Here is a 24,731-nt window from a genome sequence, read left to right on the forward strand (position 1 = left end):
TGCAGCATATAAGTGTGTATACTACGCTTGGATATCTCAGTCAGTACATCACGTACCTCACTAAAACAATCTGACAGAAAGCTCTGAACCTAGACAATACCAACATAAAGAAATCACTAACAAACTAGAACAAACATGCCACAAAGATCTCCCTAATGATCCTTAAATCACTATCTAAGGATTTAGGATTATACCTGCGTCCGTCGTCAACCCGTTGATGATGTCTCGATCTCAGTTCACCAACCCCTCCTCGAGTCGATACTAGCTCCGAAACTTCCCCACACCAAAGTGCCCTAGAAACTGACTAGAAACTATGGTATAACTAGAACTCTCTCTGAAGAATGCGGTGAAGGAAACAAAAGAATCGGCTTCCATTTATAGGCTGCATCCGGACTATTTCAGAAACTCTGAACCAATCTTATCTGCCACGTGTCAGAATCTCATTGGTCTAGTTGGAGTTCTCGAGCTAATGTAATCCGAAGTAGATCGGTTTATCCATTTAAAATTCGGTGGATACCAACAGCTTGATCTCGATTTATCAATTCCTTAATAATATTTAATTAACAACTCATTAATTATCTCATAATTAATACTTTATTCAAAACAAGGATTCGGGCCATTACAATTCCAGAAATAGTAAGTAGAAATAAATGTTTGTGACACCAGCATTCAACGACCATAATGTTTGTTGTATTCTCTAAACATTATCTTGATATTTGGATTTCTCGATACATGTATTCAATAGATAAGAAAACAAATTTGATGTAATATTGTCGTTAGTACTTACTGATAATCCAATGAATACTTTCTTTTTGGATATTGCGGACATTAATCAGATATGCTGAAATACGTGTGAGGGTCACTACAAGAAAAACTTCAGTCAACAACACTCATACGACAACGGTATTTATTAAAACATTTGTCTTTTTTTCTTTTAACAACAAAAAACCGTTGTCTTTTATGTGTCTACGACAACGGTTTTTAAAAATTATTGTCTTTGATGTGTCTACGACAACGGTTTTTTAAAAACCGTTGTCTATGAGCGTTTTTTTTGTTACAACAACGGTTTTTAAAAACTGTTGTCTAAGAGTTTGTTTTTGGGCTACAACAATGGTTTTAACAAACGTTGTCTATGAGCGGTTTTTTTAGACTACAATAACGGTTTTAAAACTGTTGTCTTTTGGATGAATTTTTTGGGCTACAACAACGTTTTTCAAAAACCGTTGTCTATATAAAATTCGGTCAAGGGTCAAAGACAACGGTTTGTGTAAACCGTTGTCTTTCGGATGGTTTTTTAACTACGACAACGGTTTTTTAAAACGTTGTCGTTTCTTAGTGTTTTATTTGGTTAAAGACAACGATTTTTGAAAAAACATTGTCGTAGTTTCTAATTTTTTTTAAAAAAATCAGTTAATATTTAGCGACGGTTTTATAAAATATCGTCGCTAAATTTAAATTTAGCGACGGTTGTTGAAACCCGTCCCTAAATTTAGCGACGGTTGTTGAAACCCGTCGCTAAATTTAGCGACAGTTCCAGCCTGTTCGTCGCTAAAGTTAGCGACGGTTTTTAACACACCGTCGTCGATTTTATTTAGCGACAATTTTTGCATAAACCGTTGCTACTAGCGACAGTTTACTCAAATACCGTCGCACAGGTGTCTATAAATATCGGTCTCCTTAGTAATTTTCTTCACACCCCTAAGTCATTTCCTTAGTTAGTTTCACTTCTCAATTTTTTTTCTTCCACATTTTTTTCACGATTTTTTTATCAAAACAAGGATTCGGGCCATTACAATTACAGAAATAGTAAGTAGAAATAAATGTTTGTGATACCAGCATTCAACGACCATAATGTTTGTTGTATTCTCTAAACATTATCTTGATATTTGGATTTCTCGATACATGTATTCAATAGATAAGAAAACAAATTTGATGTAATATTGTCGTTAGTACTTACTGATAATCCAATGAATACTTTCTTTTTGGATATTGCAGACATTAATCAGATACGCTGAAATACGTGTGAGGGTCACTACAAGAAAATCTTCAATCAACAACGCTCATACGACAATGGTTTTTTATTAAAACATTTGTCTTTTTTCTTTTAACAACGGTTTTAAAAAAACCGTTGTCGTAGCCTAAAAAACCCCGCTTATAGACAACAGTTTTTAAAAAATCGTTGTCTTTTATGTGTCTACGACAACGGTTTTTAAAAATCATTGTCTTTGATGTGTCTACGACAACGGTTTTTAAAAAACCGTTGTCTATGAGCGTTTTTTTTTGTTACAACAACAGTTTTTAAAAACTGTTGTCTAAGAGTTTGTTTTTGGGCTACAACAATGGTTTTAACAAACGTTGTCTATGAGCGGTTTTTTTTAGACTACAATAACGGTTTTAAAAACTGTTGTCTTTTGGATGATTTTTTTGGGCTACAACAACGTTTTTCAAAAACCGTTGTCTATATAAGATTCGGTCAAGGGTCAAAGACAACGGTTTGTGTACACCGTTGTCTTTCGGATGGTTTTTTAACTACGACAACGGTTTTTGAAAACGTTGTCGTTTCTTAGTGTTTTATTTGGTTAAGACAACGGTTTTTTAAAAAAACGTTGTCGTAGTTTCTAATTTTTTTTAAAAAATCGGTTAATATTTAGCGACGGTTTTATAAGATACCGTCGCTAAATTTAAATTTAGCGACGGTTTTGAAACCCGTCACTAAATTTAGCGACGGTTGTTGAAACCCGTCGCTAAATTTAACGACAGTTCCAGCCTGTTCGTCGCTAAAGTTAGCGACGGTTTTTAGCACACCCTCGTCGATTTTATTTAGCGACAGTTTTTGCATAAACCGTTGCTACTAGCGACAGTTTTATAAAGATTATAAATATATTAATTTAGTAAGATTGTTAGTATATTTTTTTAGGTTTATAAAATTATATATAACCGTAATTTTTTTTTATTTTACGCAAAAAAATAGCGACAGAAATCATAAAAAAATCCGTCGCTAATTATACCTTCGCGAATGAGCGACGGACAACCAAAACCGTTGCTATTAGCGACAGAATTGTTTAGAAAAACCGTCGCAAAATTTTTGTTTTACAACATTTTTTCAATGCTACGACAATGGTTTTTCACCGTCGTCTTTAGACATCTACGACAACGGTTTTTCACCATTGTCTTTGAGCGCACCCTTTTAACCACAGTGCCTTTAACAACGGTATTACAAGACCTACGATAACAGTTTTTCACCAGCGTCTTTGATGTCTACGATAACGGTTTTTCACCATTGTCTTTGAGCGCACCATTTAACAACAGTGACTTTAACAACAGTTTTTTTGACCTACGACAACGGTTAAAAACTGTTGTCTTTCGTTTTTTTTTTTCTTGTAGTGGGTTTGCTGAACGCAGAGTACTTATATACTTTATTATATTATTATTACTAGCATCTTTTGGCGAGCGATACCTGCGTACACAAAAAAATTAGTGTAAAAAATTAATTAAAATAAAATTTATCTAGATTATTTTAAAACCATTTTGATTTAAATAATAATTTCTAAATGAGAGATAATATGATAATTTCAGTTTATATAAAAATAAGATAACATTCAAATAGATTTGTGTGTTTATAAAAATCACGATAATATAATTTTTGTAATAGTGAATACTAAATAAAATAAGGGTAAATTTGGTATTGACAAAAAGAAAGATATAGACACTAAATTTTTTTTGGCAAAAACTTGTGTGAGACGATCTCACGGTCATATTTTGTGAGACGGGTCTTTATTTGGGTAATCAATTAAAAAGTATTGTTTTTTATGCTAAGAGTATTACTTTTTACAGTGAATATGGGTAGGGTTGACCCGTCTCACAGATTGAGATCTGTGAGACGGTCTCACACGAGACTTACTTTTTTTTTTTTTAGCATAAGACCCTCAAATTTAATAATAACTAGCTATCAATGTATACGCATTTCGTGAGCATGATAGTTATATACATAAAATAAAATTTTGTTATAATTATAATTTTTAATCCTATATATTTAACTTAATCTGAAATGAAATAAAAATAATATAAATATACATATTTATCAATATGTTAAATATTTAATTATTTATATTGAATGAGGGATTGAAGAGAGAAAATTACGGAGAGTCGAAGTGATGAAAGTGATACAGATTATCATATTAACTAAAAAAAATTATACAGATTATTTTTATATGATTTTGGTTTCTATAGTAATTTTTAAATTTAATATATTTCGATAATCTGAATTTGGATACAATTTATATCTAATTCAAATAGATATGTAAGCAGATAAATTTACAATGATAAACTATTTAATAATTAATGTTAAATAAAATGAATATATATATATATATATATATATATATATATATATATATATATATATATATATATATATATATTTATATTAAAGGAGAGAGAACCCTATGAATACTAACTTCAAGTTGAGTCGGTGAAACATTATTTAAAATTACAATTATGCTCTCACTGTATCACATTATTGATGAATTATTTTTGCTTATCCAAAAACAACTCTTTAAAAAAAAATATATTTCAATCGTATTTTCAAGGAGATAAGATAGATAATTAATTTAAAATTATTTATAGATAATTAATTATCTATTAAATGTGTTTAGATTTATTTATATACATCTATCTGTATGTACGTATAATTTAGATATTGTACTTGGATAAATCAAGAAGCAAATGGTTTATCTATAAATACAAGGTTTGCACGGAATTTTATTTATTCGTTTTCTCTATTTTTCTCGAGCTTTATTTTGATTTGAGCTTCGAAGACGCTACGCCGATACTATTTAGTGTTTGGTTAATGTGTGCAAGGGTTCAGCCACATCTTACTGAGGAACTCTCACTTGGAAAAATAACACAGACCCTCTATTTTTTTCAGGTATTATCAATAATTTTTATTTTTCATACCCTGTGTGAGTGCAAAGTCGTATGCATGTACCAACTTCTTCTTAAAAACTTGGTTCTTATTATACAAATTAGCAAGGAAAAAACGACAAACAGTTAGTCTCCGCATCTTTCTTGAGACAAATGGATTAGGCATTAATCACGACATTTGATATTTTAATCATATAATCACACGGTCAGCTTTGGCTAGAAATTTTTAGGGTAATCATACGTTTGTAATATTAGCATTTTCAAAATAAATATCTATCCAAAAATATATGTGGGTAAACGGATTATGTATCTTCAAATTTATATCATACTAATCTATTCGAATGGAATTATGTGTGTAGATCATATATTTATGTATTTGAATATATAGAATATTTGTCTTATCTGATAGTTGCTAAGTATTTTGATATGATTTAGTGAAGTTTTATAAAAAAAATTCTTCTTAATTCGACCACTCGATATATACATAAGGGTGGGAAAAAATATCGAATTTTCGGTATACCGAGATTACCGTATTGAAAAATGCCGAATTTTCGGTATATCGAAGATTTCGATACGGTAACAATACCGAATTTTTCGGTACGGTAACAGTATATAATTTGAAAATTTCGATATATACCGAAATACCGAAAAAATATACAAAAATTTTAAACTATATAATAGTTTAAAACAATAAATTTATATATAAAAAAAATTTAAATGTAAGGTTTTTTTGGAACGTTATATATAGGGATGTCAATGGGTCCGGGTTTTACCCAGACTCGCAATAGACCCGCGTGTATGGGGTGGGTTTGGGCATATTAAATGGGTAATGGGGTGTGTCTCGGGTCTAATTTTTCAGATCCGTCCGGATATAGGGCGGGTCATGGGTTCTATAATACCCGCCTCATACCCGTCCCATATATGTAGATATAAATATTTTAGGGTTTTAGTTTGATTAATTTTCATTTTTTTAGTAGCTCACCTCAACCATAACGATCTTAGCTATTCTTATGTCAATTGTTGCATTTGAATATGCTTTTAGCAATAGTGGAAGAATAGTTGGTCCTTATCTTAGTAGACTTAAATATTGCCTACTCACTGATTTTATATTGATCTGCTTAAATTATGTTATGACTTATTTTTGGGGATGTCAAGATTTTTTTGGAGAGCTAGTAACTCTTTTTTTATGTAATTTTTTATATCGTGAAAATACTTTGTTTGTTATTATTAAGTGTGGTCGAAAACATGAATTAATTTTCCACAATGTTGTATTTAGAGGCTTATCTGTTTCATAATTTAGTCATTTGATAAGAAATATTACTTTTTTATTTTAAAAAATTCGGGTCGCACGGGTCTACCCGGCCCCGTTTCGTATTCGAGGTTGGGTGAGTTCGAAAAATATTTAACCGGGGTGGGACGGGTAATGGATCAAAGTTTTTTTCATGGGGAAGGTCTTGGGTTTAGCCAAACCCACCCCATACCCGCCCTATTGACATCTCTAGTTATATACCGATGCCGTACCGAATTGAAATCTCGGTATATCGTACAATTTCGGTATAATCGGTATACTAGTTACATGTACCAAAATTTTCAGTATACCGGAATTTTCAGTACGGTATCGGTATGAATTTTCTTATACCGTAATTTTCGATACGGTATACCGTAATTTTTGTAAGTCTTATGATTATTATCTTACTATTCACATATTTGAGTAGGTCTCCTGCTAGACGGTTTTACGGATATTTTTTTGTGAGACGAGTCAAATCTGCCATATCTACAATAAAAAGTAATATATTTGACATACAAAGTAATATTTTTTAATGAATGACCTAAATAGAAGATCAATATCATACATTTGACACATAAAACCGTCTCACAAGAGTTTTTGTGCACATATTTTTACTGCCATCATTTATGAGATTTGTCAACATAGTATTACACACTCATGGGGTACATAAAATAATTGATAGTTAACTATTAATCTATTTTAACAGAATCGTTCAAGATCGAGAAGAAATTATAGAAAAATGATATCAGGATCAAGAAAATAATATGTAGAGAAAGGGGTATTAAATATAATTTTTGAAGATTGTAATCTTTGGTAGGGACAAAAAAATGTCTTAATTTAATTGTTTCCCACGATTATGACTGTACTTTAGACGGCAATGATAATGACAAGATTTTCCATTGGAACTGGCAATGCATTTTCTAAGGAATTTATAATTTCTGACATATGAATTAATTCATGTGAAGTTTTCTTTAATAATATTAAATTACATGCCATAAAAAGAATATTCTCTTCAGGGGAATTGATTAAAAAAAAGTATATTATAAAATAAGGAGCTCATTTGATCCCAGAATTTAGAGGGGATTGGCTTATGGTTCGAGTCCCATTCATATTTATTCTACTTTATTAGCAGTAGGTCATAATTAGGTTTAATTTGATGGTATTATTGAATTATTTGTGACAAATTGGCATTGAACAATAATGAATATAATTCCCTAAAAAAACTAGCCTTCTTAAGTCCGTCATGGATTCTATTTATATAAACATAGAAATACTTATTAGATCGTTTTGTAGGTCAATTTTATAAAACCGAATCAATTTATAAAAAATAATTATTTTTTATATTGATTTGTTTCACAAATATAGATCACATATCAAATATGATATTTGTAAATGTATGCAAGACATCTGACCAAAACCTCCCAAAATATGGAAACAGAAAGCTACTCCAAGTTGACCTAAGAGCAAGATATTAGTGTACACCTGGCTAAAGTTATAATTGGTACAATTTTTTCCATATGCAAATCTCACAATTTCAACGCCCAAAAAGTCTAAATTTCAAATTAAGACAATCAATTTAGCCGCCTACCAACATTTTTTATACCAAACAACATGTTCATATTATTAATAATGAAAGAGATGTTCAAATTTCCAGTGGCCAGTTCACATCAGCTTGCAGTAACTGAGAAAATGTTGAAAAAATTATTACATAAATTTTATATACGCGTGAGCTTTTATTATAAAACTTTAGGTTATAAAATAAAAATATAATTATTGGGTCTGTTCATTTCTATATAAGAAGTTTACCATATTTGTTGGACCAATAAATTCAGAGAGCAACCTCCTTAATTTGCAAGGACTTTTGAGGAGAAAAGTGAGGCTTTTTCCACACAAATTTGATGTTGTGAGTTTAAAATTTTCATTCAAGATTAACATGTTTTGGCCTTTCGTGCAGGTTGAAATTGATGGAGATACCATGTTTCAGAAGCTTGGCTGAATTGGTAAGATATTAAAGATTCATGTTTAATTAATTAAGGTTGATTTTTTCAGACAAGAAGTGCTGTTATTTTTGGCCATTGGGTGGCAAAAATCTTGTGGAAGTCACATATTTATAAAAAAAAAACATTTGATTTGGTTTCTCCATTTCTAGGGAATGGATGATCCTCTTTTCTTCCAGCAATGGCCTGTTAATTCACTCGAAGAACTCGGTTCCATGCCGATTGCCTCGGCTTTTTGTCACGAAGATATGCATCAGCCTTACTCACTACAGTCCATACCGGACTTCAAACGTGAGGCGGAGTCGATTCAATCGCCTTACTCACTACAGTCCTTACCGGACTTCAAACGTGAGGCGGAGTCGACTCAATCTTCGGCAAGCAGACCATTGAAGCAGCTCAAGACGAGCCCGTGGAGTACTACTCCAAATAATTATTCCTATCTTGATCGAGCAGGAACTCATGTACCGAGGCCTAAAGAGGAGATATTGTCTCCTTTCAGTATTCTAAATTTTCCCTCGGAATCTGTTGTCTCGCAATCGTCATCGATGAACGAGAATCATGTGCTGAAACCTTGTCAAGGTGCTAAAAGAATCAGCAGTAATACAAGGGTACTTACTCAGGCGCAGGATCATATTTTAGCTGAGAGGAGACGGAGGGAGAAGCTCAGCCAAAGATTCATAGCTTTGTCTGCTCTTGTCCCCGGATTGAAAAAGGTATCCCTCTTTGTTTACTAGTTTCATACCAATCATATAAACACATATTTTTCGCAACCGGAACCGATAGTTTCCTGAAACGAATTGTTTATATTAATTGGCTGGCCACAAGTCTCTATTATCTTGAAATGAATTATGACACCGAAAATTTTCTTGGTGATGTTTTCTTAAAGATGGACAAGGCTTCTGTTCTTGGAGATGCTATCAAGTACATGAAACAACTGCAAGAAAAAGTCAAGTTTCTGGAGGACAAAGACAAGAAGAAACCCTCTGAATCTGTTGTTTATGTGAAGAAGTACGTGCATTATACAAACAGAACTGATGAGGATTCGACGTCTGATGAAAGATTTTCTAGTGGTCCCATGATTTCTGAATCGCTCCCAGAAATTAAGGTTAGATTTTGCGATAAGGATGTCTTGATCAGCATTCACTGCGAGAAAAGGAAAGGGTTGCTTGAAAAAACAGTCGCTGAGATCGAGAAGCTCCATTTATCCGTTGTTAGCAGCAGTTTGATATCCTTCGGAGATTCTGCTCTGGATGTCACAATACTTGCACAGGTAATATTTAGTGGTTATCAAGAACAAAATTTCTTTCTATTAGATGTACAAGTTTATTGATTTTTGTAGTGAAACTGAATCTAATTTATGTTCAGCTAAACCTTAATATTTTTGAACCCCTTAAAATTCGGTGTTGGGCTGGTATTGCCGCTTGAACCTCGCCTCAGGTCGGATTTATCTTCCCGAGCGGGGTAGCCTCATGCTCACCCTCTAAACTAAAAGGCAGTTTCCAATGGTGTTTGTTTCATTAGGAGTATCGGTCGTATTAGCCCAACAGAAAACTCATTTTTTCCTCAAAAACGAGTTCTTGCCATTAAAATCTTATACATATAATTTAGCTTTCATTGTTCCCTTGATATTTCCAGATCTGTCCCAATATCTACCTCACATAAACTTGTTATTTCATGCAGAAGGATGAAGAATTCACCATGACCATGAAGGAACTAGTAAATAATCTATGCAGCGCCGTCCAGACATTCCTTTGAAAGGATGGAAAGTTCCCACCATAATCGTTCTTGGAAATAATCAATAACCATAGTTTTTTGGCGACAGATTCTATGCTTCACCTGGTGCAGCCCGTACCGTAGCATGGGGGTGAAGCACCCCTTCCGAAAAATGGGGCGGATGACGACCAAATGTTTTTCTAGCTATGAAGCCCGCGAGCCCTCCACCTTTTCAAGCCATTGCAGACCTCCCAAACCGAATCTTGCTTTGCTATGTGGTACATTTTTAAGAAGGGTTTTTTCCCCACTATTTTTACATGGTTGAAGCCATGTTATAGCCTACCCTTCTGTCTCAAAGTGAGCTTACCTCGTACTTACATCAAGGCTTATGTTTTTTTGTATGGGAGATTAAAGGTTGTTTTTGGTGGATGTATGTCAGACTTTTGTAGCAGAAAATTAGGTTGTCATTGGTCTGTTGTGTTTTTTGAAGTGTTTCCTTCTAGGACTCTTTTCTCTATGTTAGGTGTTGGTACAAAGAACTCGTGAATCTTTCCACTATTGTGTTTTTAGCTTTCCTAATAAAATTTATTTTACTTTTTTCTAATGTATTTTAGATATTGATTGATTGATTTATTTTTTTGATTTAAGGGTTATGAGGTTTTGAAGTTTGATAAGGGTAATTGATCAAATACGCTTAATAAATATTAGTGTTACTTGCACAAAATACGTGCACGCACACACGTATGTAAGGTAATTGATCAAATACGCTTAATAAATATTAGTGTTACTTGCGCGCACACACATATATAAATCTGACTTATTAGAGACAAATGTTTGAAGGTTTATGATTTTAGATTTATTCCATTTATTGTTAAGAATATATGTAAATTGAATGAATAATATTCGAGTTTAGAGCTCTAGACCGAATCTCCAAAATAATAAATCAAGAATATAATAAACACACAATAATTGTGATAGTATATATAATCATACAATGGGACTTACATGGTACCAAATAAAAATATACAACATGAAAACATTTTACTACAATGTTAGAGTTCACAAGTTATGATCGACACTGACTTTATATTTTATGTGAAGAAGAATAAATTCTCACAACCCACACAATTTTCTCTAAGAGTTTTCTTTTTCTAAAAAAATAAATAAACTTTCGACGTTGTTTTCTGCATTATCCTCCATTATTTATGAATATACCTTATTAAAACATTTTTCATTGTACGAAATTTCAATATTGGTTTTTTGGGTATTTATTGTTTTGGAGTTTACATAATTTTTAGAGTGAGCCTCATGTGAAACGGGTCAATCCTACCGATACTCTTAGCATAAAAAGTAATATTTTTTCATGGATGACCTAAATAAGAGATCTGTCTTACAAATACGACCCACGAGACCGTCTCACAGAAGTTCTTGCCAAATTTTTATGCAAATCTATATATGAACACTAATATTGAAACTAGATGTGATTATTTTGCTAAAGTTTGTAACTATTAATTTTTGGGTGGTGTGTAATTGTTTACAAAAAATAATGATGTAATTATATTAAATATTTTTTATTTGCATAGATAATGCGTGATTTTTGAAAATTTTAAGAAACAGGTAAGATATGATAGTTATGAATAAATTATAAATTTATTATATAAAATTTTATGACATTTTTTAACCCGACAAAAATGGTGCATACATTGAATTACAATATGCTCTCATATGATCTTGATTTACTCATTATCATCAGTATAGTTTACTAGCAACACATATATATTAAAAAAAAGAGTAGGTCTTTTGTGAGACGGTCTCACGAATCTTTATATGTGAGACGGGTCAACCCTACCTATATTCACAATAAAAGTAATACTCTTAGCATAAATAGTTATACTTTTTCATGAATGACCCAAATAAGATATCCGTCTCACAAACTACGACCTGTGAGACCATCTTACACAAGTTTTTGCCTTAAAAAAAATCTACAATCCTATTGTAATTGTTTTGTGATTCTTAAATAGTCAGAGGTCTACCAAAACCATCTTTTCGTTTATGTGAAGCAATGGTAGTAATTCGTCACTGCATCAACATTATGAAGAAATAGATTTCGAGACATTTAAAGTCATCTTCATAACATTGCTTCATTAAATATTGAATTTTCATCAAATAATAATTCATTAGACTACGGTCGATAAAACCTTAGTCTAACCCAACTAAATTTTTAGAGATTTTGGGAAAATTACTTATTCACCCCTTCTCTAATCAATATCACAATAATAAGTGGTTCAAAGTGGGTTTATCTTTGGAGTATGTCTCATCTGAGACCGTCTCACGAATCTTAATCTGAGACGGGTCAACCCTACCAATATTCACAATAAAAAACAATACTCTTAGCATGAAAAGTAATACTTTTTCATGGATGACCCAAATAAAGATCTGTCTCACAAAATACGATCCGTGAGACCGTCTCACACAAGTTTTTGCCTTATCTTTGTATCTGAACAATAATATTACATGGCCTTTTTCTGCAAGATACCAATGTTATCAAAAGAAGATTCTAATTGTGGAAGATCATAATGTAAGCTCATCTAGCTGTCCAAGATGATGATATGTGATACGTAATAACTGACAGACGAGTGAAAATCGTGAAATCAAATGGAGCCTTAGCTCTATCAGAAGTGTGGGGCCCTTAGCTCCTAATCGTTATTATAACACAATCTGATTAGGTTTAACTAATTACAGTGGAAAACGAGTTTAAAATTTTCTTTTACAACGAGCCCAAAATATCTCTTCTGATATTTAAATACTAAAAATAGTATCTAAGTTCAAATCATAAAACACGCCCACACATAATCAAAACCAATCATATACACACAACTCATATCCTCGGGACATGCCCCGGTATATAGATACATATACATATACTGGGAACACGACATAAACAAAAACCTCAGCCCAAGTTGTGGCTCCCTCCAGAAGTACCCTCCCTGGCCTCCTGAAATCCTGGAGTACCTGCCATTGTCCACACACAAAGACAACAACAGCCCCCCTTGGGGGTGAGCAAAGCTCCGTATGGAACAACCAATCATATATACCACAGATATCTAAACAATGATATATGGTATGCAATGCATGTATGTCGTGGAGGTATCGGGTCAAATGCCCATCCACTGAGCACATGTCAGAATCAATCGAATCGCTATCAAATCAAATCAATGCTCGAGCTGGCACACCGGCCGATATGGGAATACACATATGATAGCGTCGACGAAGCGCCATCAATCCCACATCTCATATCCAATCATATGAGGCCACAAATGTCTATGTTTTAAGGGTCATGTAATACCAAACATAGCATTGTGTTCACAAACCCCGGAATCCAATCAAATCATATCAGGGTATCCAAGGATCATAGCTCAACGTGCATGTCATGTATCGATGTATGCATAAAATGATGTGTGTTAACAAAACATTTATTTTATACATCGATACTCAAATCTCAATGTCATGTATGCCACATCAAATCATCAAATAGGCACATAGACACGTATTCCAATCCAATCCAATCATATATCATATAATACAGATACCTGTCGTATGTTACCCGGTCGCAACATACCTCAGTTCTTCGTTCCAATTGATGTAGCCTGAAGATATTGATATTACACTTTATCTACATCAATAACATATTCATTCCAATCAATAACATACTCCAAAATTATTAATATGAGTTTCAAATATCATTTGAAACTTCAAAAATTCATATCAAATCCAACTCATATCATAATTCAATTCCGACTTCGAATACGAGTTTATTGTCAGTTATTTTACCGCATATATAACCGACACATAATTCTTCAATCTCAATCCAACAATTAAAATTCTCTAATTATAATAAATTAGGAATAATTCAAAATAACCTCACTATAATCATCTCTTCTTCGTTAAAATCATACATTATTCAATAATCTTCAATTCTAGTATGATTTAACAATTTATCGGATTTATTCCAAAAATCGACGAATTTCAAACATCACCAAAACTATAAAATTTATACCTCAAATCGAAGACCTCGTGTCAACGATCCCAGAACTGAAGTCGGTTCGTCGATTGGATAAACCGATAAGTCGCACGATCGAAAAGAAAATCAAAAACCCATTTAGCTCTCCTCTCTCACTCTCTGTATTCGAAACTTTCTGTTGAATTCAATTCAACGAAAGTTTGTATATTTATCTTGTTTTTTAATTAATTTTTTTTAAATATTATATTATATTATTATTATATTAATAATATAATATAATATAATATAATATATACTATTTAACTCTGTAACGCCAGTATATCCGTTTGGACCAGTCAAACGATCCAATTTTTCAAAACTCAAAACATGAAACTTCTATATCTTTGAGTTTTCTACGTCATATCCAAATCTCAAATCATTTGGACTTCATATGACCAAGATATGTCATATTTTATCCATAAAAATTAATTCAATATTTTTCAACTTATTTACCAAAATGCCATCAAAGCTATTTTAGTCTCGGGGTCTCACATTTCTCCCCCTCTTAAAAGATTTCGTCCTCGAAATCTCAAACATCTCTATATACATAACATTGGCAAACATACATATGTTACAAGTTATAGTACATATCAAAACTAAAATCAGTAAAAGGATCAGAATACATCGAATACAATGGAACAGATGTCGTAGAATCAAACAAATGCGGATACGAATCTCGCATCTTGCTCTCCAATTCCCATGTTGATTCTTCAACACCATGTCGTGTCCATTGCACTCGTACCTAAGGGATCGATTTATTTCTCAATATCTTCTCCTTTCGATCCATAATGCGAACAGGTTGTTCAACATAGGAAAGAGAAGGATCAAGTTCAACCTCGTCAGGTGCAAGCACATGTGATGGATCTGGTTCATATTTCCTCAACATAGAAACATGAAACACATCATGAATAACGGAGAGAGCTGGTGGCAATGCCAATCGGTACGCAAGATCACCAACTCGATCAAGAATCTCATATGGACCAACATAACGAGGAGATAATTTCCCTCGCATGCCAAATCGAACAGTGCCTCTAAAGGGAGATATTTTCAAAAATACTCTGTCACCTTTATGGAATTCCAAGGGTCGTCTTCGTTTATTCGCATAACTCGTTTGACGATCCTGAGCAGCTTTCATCCGCTGTCGAATCAACTGAACCTTATCGTTCATTTCCTGTATCATTTCAGGTCCAGTCAATTGTCTCTTACCAATCCCATCCCAGAATAACGGTGATCTACATCGTCTCCCATATAGAGCTTCAAACGGTGCCATACCGATACTCGTCTGAAAGCTATTATTATAAGAAAATTCAATTAATGGTAAGGCATCTTGCCATCCCATTCTGAAATCCATCACAATCGCACGTAACATATCCTCTAACGTTTGAATCGTACGCTCAGTCTGGCCATCAGTTTGAGGATGATACGCAGTACTCATAGCCAAACGCGTACCCATCGCTTCCTGAAAACTACCCCAGAATTTAGAAGCAAATCTGGGATCACGATCAGATACAATTGAGACTGGCACACCGTGCAATCTCACGACATTCTCGATGTATAAACGGGCCATTCTCTTATAGGGATAAGTCCGCTCATACGGAATAAAATGTGCAGATTTCGAAAGCCGATCAATAATCACCCAAATAGCATCACAGCCCTTGGGCGAACGAGGTAAATGAGTCACAAAATCCATAGCAATATGTTCCCAATTCCATTTCGGGATTTCAAGACTATGGAGTAATCCTCCAGGTTTCATTCTCTCGACTTTCACTTGCTGGCAGACAAGACATTTAGAAATAAATTCAGCAATGTCCTTCTTCATACGTTTCCACCAGAATTGAGGTCTCAATGTCAAATACATCTTCCGACCTCCAGGGTGAATACTGTATTTGCTACAATGTGCTTCTCGAAGAAGGGTAGATCTCAAATCAGAGTCGTCAGGAACTACCAGCCGATCGTTAAGTCGTAAAGAACCATCAGAAGAAATCTGAAATCCAGACTGATGTCCAGCAGATACAAGTTCTTTCGACTTTTGGATCTGAGCATCACTTCGTTGGGCCTTTCGTATTTTAAATATCAAATTCGGCTCAATTTGCAATGCTGAAACAGTGACAGAATTCCAATTCGAGTGAAAAGTCCAACCAGAAGTACATATATCCTCATGTACCTTGGCGACATTAACAGAAGCTAAAACAGAATCATAAACCTTACGGCTCAGGGCATCCGCAGTAACATTCACCGATCCAGGGTGATATTGAATCTCACAATCAAAATCCTTCAGGAGATCCATCCACCTGCGTTGCCTCATATTCAAATCAGATTGAGAAAAGAGATATTTCAGACTTTTATGGTCTGAATAAATAACAAACTTTTCTCCGTACAAGTAATGGCGCCAAATCTTCAAAGCAAACACAATGGCGGCCAATTCAAGATCATGAACAGGATAACGTGTTTCATGAGATTTCAATTGACGAGACGCATAAGCAACCACTTTGCCATGTTGCATCAGAACACAGCCCAAACCTTTACCAGACGCATCTGTACAAACCACAAATCCTCCGGTACCTGAGGGAATAGTAAGCACAGGTGCTGTGGTCAATCTCGTCTTTAATTCAAGAAAACTAGCTTCACATTCATCTGACCAAATGAATCGCTGATTCTTCTGTGTCAGTTGAGTAATAGGTTTAGCTATCTTCGAAAATCCTTCAATAAAACGACGATAATATCCAGCTAAACCCATGAAGCTTCGAATCTCAGGAACATTCGTAGGTCTCGGCCAATTCAATACCGCTTCGACCTTCGAAGGATCAACAGATATGCCATGTCTCGAAATGACGTGGCCCAGAAATACCACTTTGTCCATCCAGAATTCACATTTGGACAATTTCGCATACAAATGACTAGTACGAAGAGTTTGAAGTACCAGTCTCAGATGTTCAGCATGCTCCTTTCTCGATTTCGAATAGACAAGAATATCATCGATAAAGACGATAACGAATCGGTCTAAATAATCTCGAAAGACCCGATTCATCAAATCCATAAAGATAGCAGGAGCATTCGTAAGACCAAAAGGCATAACCAAGAATTCATAATGGCCATACCTCGTACGGAAAGCGGTCTTGGGCACATCTTCGTCTCGAACACATACTTGATGATACCCAGAACGAAGATCAATCTTCGAGTATACAGAAGTACCCTGAAGCTGATCAAACAAATCATCAATACGCGGAAGTGGGTACTTATTTTTCACAGTAGCCCGATTTAGTTGCCTATAATCGATACACATTCGCATAGTACCATCTTTCTTTCGAACAAATAAAACTGGAGCTCCCCAAGGCGATACACTCGGTCGAATATATCCCTTATCGAGAAGATCCTGTAATTGTTCTTTCAATTCTTTCAATTCCAATGGTGCCATGCGATAGGGAGCTTTAGATATAGGTGCAGTCCCCGGCACAAGATCAATACTAAATTCAACTTCTCGATGAGGAGGAAAGTCAGGAATCTCATCGGGAAATACATCCGGAAATTCTTTAGCAACAGGAATCTCAGATAAAGAAGATTCCTTCTTCGAAATATCAATAGCGTAGATAAGATAACCCTCATCTCCGCTAGTCAAAAGTCGAGACATTTCCAATGAAGATACCAATGGAATTTTGGCTTGGGAACCCTTGCCATAAAAATTCCACTTAGGTCCATCAGTCGGTCGAAATCGAACCACTCCGTGACAACAATCAACGGTAGCTCGATTTGTCATCAAGATATCCATGCCAACAATACAATCAAAGTCGTGCATAGGGAGGACAATTAAATTCAGGAATATCACATTATCCTCATATATCAATACACAATTATGCACAACTTTCTCAGACAAAATAATCTTCCCTGCTGGCGTGGCTATCGACAAGGTATCATACAACGGGGTACACTCAATATCGTGAGATGCAACAAATGCATGAGATATGAATGAATGAGATGCTCCTGTATCAAATAAAACACGTGCAGGATAATCGCAAAGCGTGCAAATACCTGCAATCACACCTCCAGGAGCTTCTCTCGCCTGATCCTCAGTCATGGCGTATACTCTCACTTGAGGAGGAACTTGGGCACTCTGACCACCCGGTCCTCGATATCGTGGGACACTCGACTGCTGAAAAGATGGAACAGGAACAGCAGGTCTCATCATACTAGGGCCACCTCTAAATCCTGGCTGGGGTTGAGCAGAAGTCGTACCCCTGTTCGGACATACTCGAGAAAAATGGCCTTCCTGCCCACATTGATAACAAGTACCAGACATACCTCGACACTGCTCGATAGTATGTTTGCCGCCACAATGGCTACAGTAAGGAGCAATCACAGGATTCCCTCGCTGTGATCCACTCGAACTCGAAGAAGACGAAGAAACAGAACCAGTCTTCTTGAACTTCTTACCTCTCGGCCTCAAAGTAGGCTGCTGAGCTGACACCGGTGGTGGAGGAGTATACTGTGGACCTCCTCGCCTAAGTCCAGCCTCGGCTGCCTTAGCTCGTTCAACTGCCTCTGCGTAGCTGGTAGGCAATCCAGAAACAACATATGTATACAAAACAGGATGTAAACCATTTACAAACCTGTTATATTTTGCCCTCGCATTCCCAGCTACGTGAGGTGCATACTTCAACAGAGTAGAAAATTTCGAAGCATACTCTGCAACAGTCATCGTTCCCTGCTGCAGATTATTGAATTCATTCTCCTGAGCAGTATAATAGGAAGGAGGGGAATACTGCTCCAAAAACTGGGCCTTGAAGACATCCCATGTGACTTCAGTCCCGGCTTCTTTCAGTCCAATCTCAGCGGCTTCCCGCCAAGATTTAGCTCGGTCTTTCAGCTGATAGAGAGCAAGCTTCAGTCTCCGAGCTTTAGAATACTCAACAATATTAAATAAGTGCTCGATATCCTTCAGCCAGGCCTCAGCTCTTTCAGCACTCTTAGTGCCAAAGAACTTCGGTGGTTTCAAATCCTGGAATCGAGCCATCACCACATCCATGGACAATCCTTCAAATTGTCCAACCATCCGCTCAGTATTACTACTCGCAACTTCATCTGTGTGATCCATCTACAAATCATTGATGAATATCACAGATCGATATCAATCTCATAATCTCATCATTTCATATCATCAATCTCATCAGATACTTACTCAAATCAAATCACATAAGAGCAAGTAATACAAATAAGTCAAACACATACGCACAATTCATTTGTGCCTATTCAAGTGTACACAAGACTCAATAGAGCATTCCCAGCTATGCTCTGATACCATACTGTGTGGGGCCCTTAGCTCCTAATCGTTATTATAACACAATCTGATTAGGTTTAACTAATTACAGCGGAAAACGAGTTTAAAATTATCTTTTACAACGAGCCCAAAATATCTCTTCTGATATTTAAATACTAAAAATAGTATCTAAGTTCAAATCATAAAACACGCCCACACATAATCAAAACCAATCATATACACACAACTCATATCCTCGGGACATGCCCCGGTATATAGATACATATACATATACTGGGAACACGACATAAACAAAAACCTCAACCCAAGCTGTGGCTCCCTCCAGAAGTACCCTCCCTGGCCTCCTGAAATCCTGGAGTACCTGCCATTGTCCACACACAAAGACAACAACAGCCCCCCTTGGGGGTGAGCAAAGCTCCGTATGGAACAACCAATCATATATACCACAGATATCTAAACAATGATATATGGTATGCAATGCATGTATGTCGTGGAGGTATCGGGTCAAATGCCCATCCACTGAGCACATGTCAAAATCAATCGAATCGCTATCAAATCAAATCAATGCTCGAGCTGGCACACCGGCCGATATGGGAATACACATATGATAGCGTCGACGAAGCGCCATCAATCCCACATCTCATATCCAATCATATGGGGCCACAAATGTCTATGTTTTAAGGGTCATGTAATACCAAACATAGCATTGTGTTCACAAACCCCGGAATCCAATCAAATCATATCAGGGTATCCAAGGATCATAGCTCAACGTGCATGTCATGTATCGATGTATGCATAAAATGATGTGTGTTAACAAAACATTTATTTTATACATCGATACTCAAATCTCAATGTCATGTATGCCACATCAAATCATCAAATAGGCACATAGACACGTATTCCAATCCAATCCAATCAATCCAATCATATATCATATAATACAGATACCTGTCGTATGTTACCCGGTCGCAACATACCTCAGTTCTTCGTTCCAATTGATGTAGCCTGAAGATATTGATATTACACTTTATCTACATCAATAACATATTCATTCCAATCAATAACATACTCCAAAATTATTAATATGAGTTTCAAATATCATTTGAAACTTCAAAAATTCATATCAAATCCAACTCATATCATAATTCAATTCCGACTTCGAATACGAGTTTATTGTCAGTTATTTTACCGCATATATAACCGACACATAATTCTTCAATCTCAATCCAACAATTAAAATTCTCTAATTATAATAAATTAGGAATAATTCAAAATAACCTCACTATAATCATCTCTTCTTCGTTAAAATCATACATTATTCAATAATCTTCAATTCCAGTATGATTTAACAATTTATCGGATTTATTCCAAAAATCGACGAATTTCAAACATCACCAAAACTATAAAATTTATACCTCAAATCGAAGACCTCGTGTCAACGATCCCAGAACTGAAGTCGGTTCGTCGATTGGATAAACCGATAAGTCGCACGATCGAAAAGAAAATAAAAAACCCATTTAGCTCTCCTCTCTCACTCTCTGTATTCGAAACTTTCTGTTGAATTCAATTCAACGAAAGTTTGTATATTTATCTTGTTTTTTAATTAATTTTTTTTAAATATTATATTATATTATTATTATATTAATAATATAATATAATATAATATAATATATACTATTTAACTCTGTAACGCCAGTATATCCGTTTGGACCAGTCAAACGATCCAATTTTTCAAAACTCAAAACATGAAACTTCTATATCTTTGAGTTTTCTACGTCATATCCAAATCTCAAATCATTTGGACTTCATATGACCAAGATATGTCATATTTTATCCATAAAAATTAATTCAATATTTTTCAACTTATTTACCAAAATGCCATCAAAGCTATTTTAGTCTCGGGGTCTCACATTTCTCCCCCTCTTAAAAGATTTCGTCCTCGAAATCTCAAACATCTCTATATACATAACATTGGCAAACATACATATGTTACAAGTTATAGTACATATCAAAACTAAAATCAGTAAAAGGATCAGAATACATCGAATACAATGGAACAGATGTCGTAGAATCAAACAAATGCGGATACGAATCTCGCATCTTGCTCTCCAATTCCCATGTTGATTCTTCAACACCATGTCGTGTCCATTGCACTCGTACCTAAGGGATCGATTTATTTCTCAATATCTTCTCCTTTCGATCCATAATGCGAACAGGTTGTTCAACATAGGAAAGAGAAGGATCAAGTTCAACCTCGTCAGGTGCAAGCACATGTGATGGATCTGGTTCATATTTCCTCAACATAGAAACATGAAACACATCATGAATAACGGAGAGAGCTGGTGGCAATGCCAATCGGTACGCAAGATCACCAACTCGATCAAGAATCTCATATGGACCAACATAACGAGGAGATAATTCCCCTCGCATGCCAAATCGAACAGTGCCTCTAAAGGGAGATATTTTCAAAAATACTCTGTCACCTTTATGGAATTCCAAGGGTCGTCTTCGTTTATTCGCATAACTCGTTTGACGATCCTGAGCAGCTTTCATCCGCTGTCGAATCAACTGAACCTTATCGTTCATTTCCTGTATCATTTCAGGTCCAGTCAATTGTCTCTTACCAATCCCATCCCAGAATAACGGTGATCTACATCGTCTCCCATATAGAGCTTCAAACGGTGCCATACCGATACTCGTCTGAAAGCTATTATTATAAGAAAATTCAATTAATGGTAAGGCATCTTGCCATCCCATTCTGAAATCCATCACAATCGCACGTAACATATCCTCTAACGTTTGAATCGTACGCTCAGTCTGGCCATCAGTTTGAGGATGATACGCAGTACTCATAGCCAAACGCGTACCCATCGCTTCCTGAAAACTACCCCAGAATTTAGAAGCAAATCTGGGATCACGATCAGATACAATTGAGACTGGCACACCGTGCAATCTCACGACATTCTCGATGTATAAACGGGCCATTCTCTTATAGGGATAAGTCCGCTCATACGGAATAAAATGTGCAGATTTCGAAAGCCGATCAATAATCACCCAAATAGCATCACAGCCCTTGGGCGAACGAGGTAAATGAGTCACAAAATCCATAGCAATATGTTCCCAATTCCATTTCGGGATTTCAAGACTATGGAGTAATCCTCCAGGTTTCATTCTCTCGACTTTCACTTGCTGGCAGACAAGACATTTAGAAATAAATTCAGCAATGTCCTTCTTCATACGTTTCCACCAGAATTGAGGTCTCAATGTCAAATACATCTTCCGACCTCCAGGGTGAATACTGTATTTGCTACAATGTGCTTCTCGAAGAAGGGTAGATCTCAAATCAGAGTCGTCAGGAACTACCAGCCGATCGTTAAGTCGTAAAGAACCATCAGAAGAAATCTGAAATCCAGACTGATGTCCAGCAGATACAAGTTCTTTCGACTTTTGGATCTGAGCATCACTTCGTTGGGCCTTTCGTATTTTAAATATCAAATTCGGCTCAATTTGCAATGCTGAAACAGTGACAGAATTCCAATTCGAGTGAAAAGTCCAACCAGAAGTACATATATCCTCATGTACCTTGGCGACATTAACAGAAGCTAAAACAGAATCATAAACCTTACGGCTCAGGGCATCCGCAGTAACATTCACCGATCCAGGGTGATATTGAATCTCACAATCAAAATCCTTCAGGAGATCCATCCACCTGCGTTGCCTCATATTCAAATCAGATTGAGAAAAGAGATATTTCAGACTTTTATGGTCTGAATAAATAACAAACTTTTCTCCGTACAAGTAATGGCGCCAAATCTTCAAAGCAAACACAATGGCGGCCAATTCAAGATCATGAACAGGATAACGTGTTTCATGAGATTTCAATTGACGAGACGCATAAGCAACCACTTTGCCATGTTGCATCAGAACACAGCCCAAACCTTTACCAGACGCATCTGTACAAACCACAAATCCTCCGGTACCTGAGGGAATAGTAAGCACAGGTGCTGTGGTCAATCTCGTCTTTAATTCAAGAAAACTAGCTTCACATTCATCTGACCAAATGAATCGCTGATTCTTCTGTGTCAGTTGAGTAATAGGTTTAGCTATCTTCGAAAATCCTTCAATAAAACGACGATAATATCCAGCTAAACCCATGAAGCTTCGAATCTCAGGAACATTCGTAGGTCTCGGCCAATTCAATACCGCTTCGACCTTCGAAGGATCAACAGATATGCCATGTCTCGAAATGACGTGGCCCAGAAATACCACTTTGTCCATCCAGAATTCACATTTGGACAATTTCGCATACAAATGACTAGTACGAAGAGTTTGAAGTACCAGTCTCAGATGTTCAGCATGCTCCTTTCTCGATTTCGAATAGACAAGAATATCATCGATAAAGACGATAACGAATCGGTCTAAATAATCTCGAAAGACCCGATTCATCAAATCCATAAAGATAGCAGGAGCATTCGTAAGACCAAAAGGCATAACCAAGAATTCATAATGGCCATACCTCGTACGGAAAGCGGTCTTGGGCACATCTTCGTCTCGAACACATACTTGATGATACCCAGAACGAAGATCAATCTTCGAGTATACAGAAGTACCCTGAAGCTGATCAAACAAATCATCAATACGCGGAAGTGGGTACTTATTTTTCACAGTAGCCCGATTTAGTTGCCTATAATCGATACACATTCGCATAGTACCATCTTTCTTTCGAACAAATAAAACTGGAGCTCCCCAAGGCGATACACTCGGTCGAATATATCCCTTATCGAGAAGATCCTGTAATTGTTCTTTCAATTCTTTCAATTCCAATGGTGCCATGCGATAGGGAGCTTTAGATATAGGTGCAGTCCCCGGCACAAGATCAATACTAAATTCAACTTCTCGATGAGGAGGAAAGTCAGGAATCTCATCGGGAAATACATCCGGAAATTCTTTAGCAACAGGAATCTCAGATAAAGAAGATTCCTTCTTCGAAATATCAATAGCGTAGATAAGATAACCCTCATCTCCGCTAGTCAAAAGTCGAGACATTTCCAATGAAGATACCAATGGAATTTTGGCTTGGGAACCCTTGCCATAAAAATTCCACTTAGGTCCATCAGTCGGTCGAAATCGAACCACTCCGTGACAACAATCAACGGTAGCTCGATTTGTCATCAAGATATCCATGCCAACAATACAATCAAAGTCGTGCATAGGGAGGACAATTAAATTCAGGAATATCACATTATCCTCATATATCAATACACAATTATGCACAACTTTCTCAGACAAAATAATCTTCCCTGCTGGCGTGGCTATCGACAAGGTATCATACAACGGGGTACACTCAATATCGTGAGATGCAACAAATGCATGAGATATGAATGAATGAGATGCTCCTGTATCAAATAAAACACGTGCAGGATAATCGCAAAGCGTGCAAATACCTGCAATCACACCTCCAGGAGCTTCTCTCGCCTG

At 35.7% G+C, this 24,731-nt stretch overlaps 1 protein-coding gene across 2 annotated transcripts; it reads left to right on the plus strand.

Annotated features, from left to right (window-relative positions):
* The first annotated feature begins 7,998 nt into the window (after positions 1-7,998).
* On the plus strand, positions 7,999-10,517 carry LOC140809444 (transcription factor bHLH18-like). Of its 2 annotated transcripts, XM_073167065.1 has the most exons (5): positions 7,999-8,084; positions 8,166-8,211; positions 8,361-8,921; positions 9,095-9,478; positions 9,889-10,517. In XM_073167065.1, exons 2-5 carry the CDS (start codon positions 8,176-8,178, stop codon positions 9,961-9,963), a joined length of 1,056 nt encoding a protein of 351 aa, XP_073023166.1. In that variant the 5' UTR covers positions 7,999-8,084; positions 8,166-8,175; the 3' UTR covers positions 9,964-10,517. The 2 variants fall into 2 exon arrangements, with proteins under 2 accessions (XP_073023166.1, XP_073023167.1); XM_073167066.1 differs by having other exon boundaries at positions 8,079-8,211.
* Positions 10,518-24,731: the final 14,214 nt, after the last annotated feature.

The sequence above is a fragment of the Primulina eburnea genome, chromosome 13, assembly GCF_022965805.1.
Source record: "Primulina eburnea isolate SZY01 chromosome 13, ASM2296580v1, whole genome shotgun sequence".
In the NCBI taxonomy this organism is placed as follows: domain Eukaryota; kingdom Viridiplantae; phylum Streptophyta; class Magnoliopsida; order Lamiales; family Gesneriaceae; genus Primulina; species Primulina eburnea.

What these genes read in the sequence shown, in the direction of transcription:
- LOC140809444 (XM_073167065.1), top strand. Translation starts at nt 8,176, where the DNA reads ATGGAGATACCATGTTTCAGAAGCTTGGCTGAATTG. An exon ending in TCAGAAGCTTGGCTGAATTG is followed by an intron (nt 8,212 to 8,360) that starts GTAAGATATTAA and finishes CTCCATTTCTAG; the next exon opens with GGAATGGATGATCCTCTTTT. An exon ending in ATGTCACAATACTTGCACAG is followed by an intron (nt 9,479 to 9,888) that starts GTAATATTTAGT and finishes TATTTCATGCAG; the next exon opens with AAGGATGAAGAATTCACCAT.